We start from the raw sequence: 5,676 nt of genomic DNA, 5'->3' as shown, positions 1-5,676 counted from the left end.
AGTTACCTTGTGCTGTGGAATGCACATGTGACTGCAGTTCATTTCCCCAGTCTCAGACAGGGATTGGAACTGAGCATGTGCAGTTTTATTTAGAAGCATTTGCAGGATGAAGAAACAAATCCAGGAAACCTAAGCCATCTGCAGATTTTGTGATGGGTTTTGTTGTCATTGGCTTTCCAGCACTAGTATAGTTTATTCATCCATTGGTTTAGTCTTTAGAATATTATTTCATGAACTCTCCTATGGGCTGGCTTTTATGTCCTGAGGAGTCAGCAGGAAACAGGGTGGACATCATCCCACATTATAATGCTTACATTCTACTGCAGCAGACAGATGATTAAAACAATGAAAAATTCACATGTGGGAAAGATTTATTTTAAAGTATAGATAAGGCTAAAATCTTGATACTCATAATAATACAGACATGTAAATTCAGTTGTTGAAGAAAATTATACATTACTTCCATATAATAGACATTGCTACCATATTTATATCAACATACTTTCTATTTTATCATTTCCACAAGATTTTACAAACAGATCTTGAAGACATTTTTACAATTATAACATAGACATTATATGTAAAATTTTAATATATCCAGAAAGGTCACAGACTGAAATTCCATAATTTTTTCTATCATACACCAAGCCTATTTTTAAGTAGGGAAGATTTGAATCTACCTGTCAAGTTTAAAAAGAATTTTTAGGTCACAAGATGGAGAAGATCACTGGGACTTCAGAGACCCGAAGGTGGTTTAGGAGCAAAATGAAGAAACTGACATCAGTTTCGAACTTCGAAATCAGTCTTCTAAATTCAGAAAGTTTAAGAAATGACTTCTTTACCTACATGTGGAACTGCAGCAGCACTAAAGTGTCATGACAGTTTTGGTTTCCTCTTCATCCCTATTGTAGAAATTTTTTATAAAGTTTCCCCTACTTATATGAAATCTAATAATCTCTAGTACTGTTTATTGTTCACGTATATAAAACATATTCTAATGCCTGTATAATTCCTCATTGGAATTCTGTGTATCTTTTCTTAACAGTACTGATTGCTATTAACCAAGAAGAATTCATGATGGATTAATATCAATCCCAAACATTAATCCTCATCCTGTGATTTAGAATGAATATTTTTACCATCTAATTTCTATCAAAAATATCTAAACATACTCTAGGACCTATGTGTAGTACTTGATATGAGAGAAAATAAGAATTAATTTCTGAGATGAGTTGTAGGTCTTTAAAAATGCATAAACATCAATCTTAAATTTTTAATTGAAAGATGGTAACATAAAATATGTATGTGACATATGCATGGCTTCATAATTAAGAGCAATTTGTTATATTAATGTGAAAAACAAAATTACTTATCAAAAAATAATGTTTTAATTTTATAATCTTCTTTGTATTTTTCACAAACATGCACACATATGAATTTTTGTGATAAGCTGAGGTAAAGTTTCTTTAGGAATATCTTATCCAAGTTTATGCACATTAACAAATGTAGAGGGAACCACAAAATTTTACACTACTTCAGTTCATTTTCTGCCAGAAGACACATGGTTGATCACTTATTTTCTTTCACCCAGCACTTCAGCTGTGACAGAAATGACAGAATGGCCTGTCTTAACTTCTTATTCCCCCAAATCAGGACAAATGAGTGGAATGAACAATACAGGAGTCCAAGGACCCGACAAAGCATGGCAACTGAATTGTTCTGCAGATTATTAGAATTCCAAATTGAGGTGATCCGAGACAGGAAGTAAATGAAAAAGAGCAAGAGAAAGGAGATGAGAGTTTGCATGGCTCTTACATGGACCTTGGTGCTGGCACCTTGGGATCCTTTGCCGCTGAGCTGCATCTTCTTGAGATGTTTCCACATGGAAAAGAGTAACAGCAGTAAAGTCATCAGAGACATGGTAAAGGGCATGACATGCACAATCGTGAATACAGTCATATCTGAGAGGTGCAAAATGTGCTCCAAGTTCGTCACCCAAGTGATGTTTCCTTCATTATTATTCATCTTCATTTTTAATTTTAGGCTCACCTCTGTGAGGTGACAAATCAAGAAGACCAAGGAGCCCAACAGTACCATGAGAATCACTCTTTCAGCTTTCCACTTTAGGTGAAGAAAGAAAAGGCTGGAGAAATTGGCTATCTTGAGCAAGTAAAATATGCTGAGGCTAACAGCAAGCCAGAGGCTAAAATGGTTGCTTACTACCCAGGCAATATAAACAATAGTTCTGACTCCTGAACTATAGAAACATGGATTGTACACAGTTGCATACCAATTTAATAATATTCCCCAGAGAAAACCAATCCTGGAGACTGCCAGGGCAGTGAGAATTCCATCAGCACAGGAGAGCTTTTGCCCCTTGACCCAGTCAATGCCATTCACCAGGACTATGAAGACATTGGCAAAAGTTCCTAGGACAAATTCAGCTATCGCTAGGACAGAAAGAATGCTCAGTAATAAACGTTTCATGTCTAGAAAAAAGCAAGCCACATCTGATATCACTGGTAGTGATTCCTTTAATATTCTGACCTTAATTTCTAGTTGCAGCTGATCTTGAATGGGTATAACACTCATTTTTTTTAATCTGTGACCAATGTCAAGCTTGAAAGTACCCACATATGGTAATGAAAGAGCTCAGTGTTATTTTATGAAAAACATTGTTATGCCCCACACAGCTCAAATTAACTCCTATTCAAATAGTTTATGCCCTACCTGTAGCCTGAAATATTCCATATCTGATGTATTGTGGAAGATGAATTCTCATTTGCTATCATGCAAATATAGACATGTTCTCTTTAACCATTATGGAATTTTCTTTGTTTAACTTCTCCGTAATTTGTTTTTCATCAGCTTTGCTCTTAGTGATATTTAACATCCTAATACACTGAATATAGTAAATGCTAAATTGTTCAATAGAGCTTGGTCATTGTTAGGATCATCACCACTCTGTCATTTTTAATCTTTCTTGAATTTATTGGGGTGACATTGGTTAATATAATTACATAGGTTTCAAGAATACAATTCTTTTATTACCATCTAGATATTGCAAGGTGTGTACACCACCCAAAGTCATGTCTCCTTCGGTCACCATTTATTCTGCCTTTTGGTGTTTGCTTTTCATGTCAGATATATAAAGTAAGAATTGAAGCATTTCCTATGAAATCATCAAGGTTTTCTTGAGGACCTCAGCATGGCCAATGCTCGCTACGATATGGTTCCTGATAACTTATATTTAAAAATAATTGTATTGTTTTTAAGGGCACAAGGACACAAATATATGCACACATATCTTATGGATGGAAAGTTTTCTTGTCCCATAAGTTTCAAAGTGGAAAATGAGTGTCAATAAGTTCTCTTGTTTAAGTCCATCTTTTACTTCATTATTTCATTATTAATGGATATTAAACATATCTCTCATGTTAGGGCTTTGATGCAATTTCCCTTTTGAGTCTATTTAATATTTAAATATTAATTATTTAATTAAAATGTTCAGAAATCTTATCAATATTTTGTGGAAACTTCAAATTTACATGTGGCTTCCAGCCCTTGCAGCTGTGGTTTGGTGGACTGAGCCCGGCTTGGGAACCTTGTGGTCACTGGTGTCATTCTGGATCAGGAATCATGCCTGGGTTGTGCACCATGTCCCCAGGTGGAGAGCATGTGACAGGCAGCTGTTTTGCTCTCATACAGCAATGTTTCTCTCTGTCTCCTTCCATTCCCCTCTCTCGAAACACAAATGAATACAATCTTTTTAGAAGAAATTTATCTTTAAAAAATGTACATGTTGTTGTTACAGAGCACAACAAGGGTGGCCTGGGACGATATACTATTATTGAAAGAAGGCCCTGGGTCCGTTATGTCCGCTGCCCTAGGAAAGACGTCTCTCAATGCCAGAGATTCGTGAAAAGGAAAGGAAATGTTTATTTAATGCTATAGTAACTTAAAGTAGTGACCTAATATCTTTATCAAAAATCCTAAAGTCTCTAAAAACACCCACAAACACACAGTCTTTCCTTCCTTCCCCCTTTGTCCAGTCCAGAGTACCGTATCTCAGGAAAGGAAATAGAAGTCCATGGCTCAGGCAGTCCTCTGGTTATTCCCAGTTAGTACTCCATCTCGACTGGGAGACCTCCCTGGGTTCCCAGCACCCTCCGCTGAGTCGCCAGGATCCCTGCTAAAACCAGGTGGTGGTTCCCCCTTCTAAAGCTGTGGGGATCCCCACTCTGTCCAAAGCCACGTGGTTCCCCCTCCTCAGGGCTGCGGGAAGGGAGAGTCCCCACTCTGTCCAAAGCCACATGGTTCTCCTCAATGGCTGCCGTGTCTGGGTTTAAATCCCCCACGCCAATCTTCTTCTGCAGCCCCATTTCTGACTCCTCCTACACTTGGGCACACTTGCCCTCAATCTGCTGTCTTCTTCAGCTTTTCTGGTCGCCATCGTGGGTCTGGGCAGGTGTCACCCCATGTCATGGAGCCAATCTTCTCCCAGCTCCCATGCACTTGCTGTAACTCAGGGGACCTGCCCCCCAGTCACATCTTGGGGGGCAGATCCCTTTCCATCCCCCTGGCCTTGAGCATGGCCATAGCTATTTAGCATATCTAAGTGACCAGCCAAAGGCTATAGGTATGCTAAATGACCATGCCATGGATTCGCTGCAAAGCTGCCCTGCATGTTCTTCCTCTGTGTGCCCCTTCCTCCAACTCACACCTGTGGGGGAAGGGGTGAAGACACCTTAAAATCTCCTGGACACCTTGAGTTCTGGACCCCATTTCAAATGCCTATTTGGGGTCCCCCTTCTTGGCAGCACCCTGTAACATTGTTTCCATGGAAGAGTCTAGACTCCTCTGTATATGAAAATTGAGTTAATTTTCTCTGTTCAACCCATTTCTGACTAATACATTAAGATTAATAAATGTTCAAATTAACCACTATCCTTCGATTTTATTGATTCAGTTTTTACATTATAATTGTTCATTAGAGGACAAGCTTAGAGCTCAACTGCCATGAAGGAAAGCCCAGAGGTTCTGCTCTGTGTACTTCTGATCTTGGACTCTCCTTTACAACCACTTTCTGTCACCATAATCATCAGTAAAATATCAGATAACCATGACAAGCTTCCCGTGGTGTTTGTGAGGAAGAGTATACTGCCTGGGTACGTGCTCTCAGTTGGTCCTGTCTGGTACAGACAATGTGTGCAGAAGATTGTTACTCATTTAATCCTGTGATATTCAGTTCTTCAAAGTTAACCTGGGAGAACTTACACCTATGAGTACATGCAGCAGTAGAAAAAGGAGGGATTTCCTTTGGCAACAACCAAGATATGGGGAATAAAATGTCAAAATTTTCTTTTGTTTTGTTTTAGTTTTAGAGTTTTTTTAATTTTATTTTAATCATTGTTCAAGTACAGTTTTCTGTCCTTTACTCCCATTCCAACCCACCCACCCATCCCTCCCCATCTCCCTCCCATTTCCACCCCCCCCAAGTTTTTGTCCATGTGTCCTTTATATTTGTTCCTGTAACCCTTCCCATTCTCCCCTGAAATTTGCTCCCCTCTCACCTCTGATCACTGTCAGCCTGTCCTCTATTTCAGTGTCTTTGACTATATTTTGCTTGGTAGGACTGAAGACTGGTACAACCACTATGGAAAACAGTATGGAATT

The 5,676-nt window shown here is 38.7% G+C and overlaps 1 protein-coding gene across 1 annotated transcript; it reads right to left on the bottom strand.

The window, feature by feature from the left end:
- Window positions 1-1,569: 1,569 nt before the first annotated feature.
- LOC123813122 (taste receptor type 2 member 31-like) lies at window positions 1,570-2,487 on the bottom strand. Its single transcript, XM_045830170.1, has one exon. It carries the CDS (start codon window positions 2,485-2,487, stop codon window positions 1,570-1,572), a length of 918 nt encoding a protein of 305 aa, XP_045686126.1.
- Between the last annotated feature and the right edge of the window lie 3,189 nt (window positions 2,488-5,676).

Source organism: Phyllostomus hastatus, unplaced genomic scaffold (assembly GCF_019186645.2).
Source record: "Phyllostomus hastatus isolate PE091 unplaced genomic scaffold, TTU_PhHast_1.1 phas_scaffold_93, whole genome shotgun sequence".
In the NCBI taxonomy this organism is placed as follows: domain Eukaryota; kingdom Metazoa; phylum Chordata; class Mammalia; order Chiroptera; family Phyllostomidae; genus Phyllostomus; species Phyllostomus hastatus.
This window is presented reverse-complemented; position numbering and strand designations above follow the sequence as displayed.

Bases quoted from the DNA above. Each gene is read 5' to 3' on its own strand.
- LOC123813122 (XM_045830170.1), bottom strand. From the start codon at position 2,487: ATGAAACGTTTATTACTGAGCATTCTTTCTGTCCTAGCGATAGCTGAA.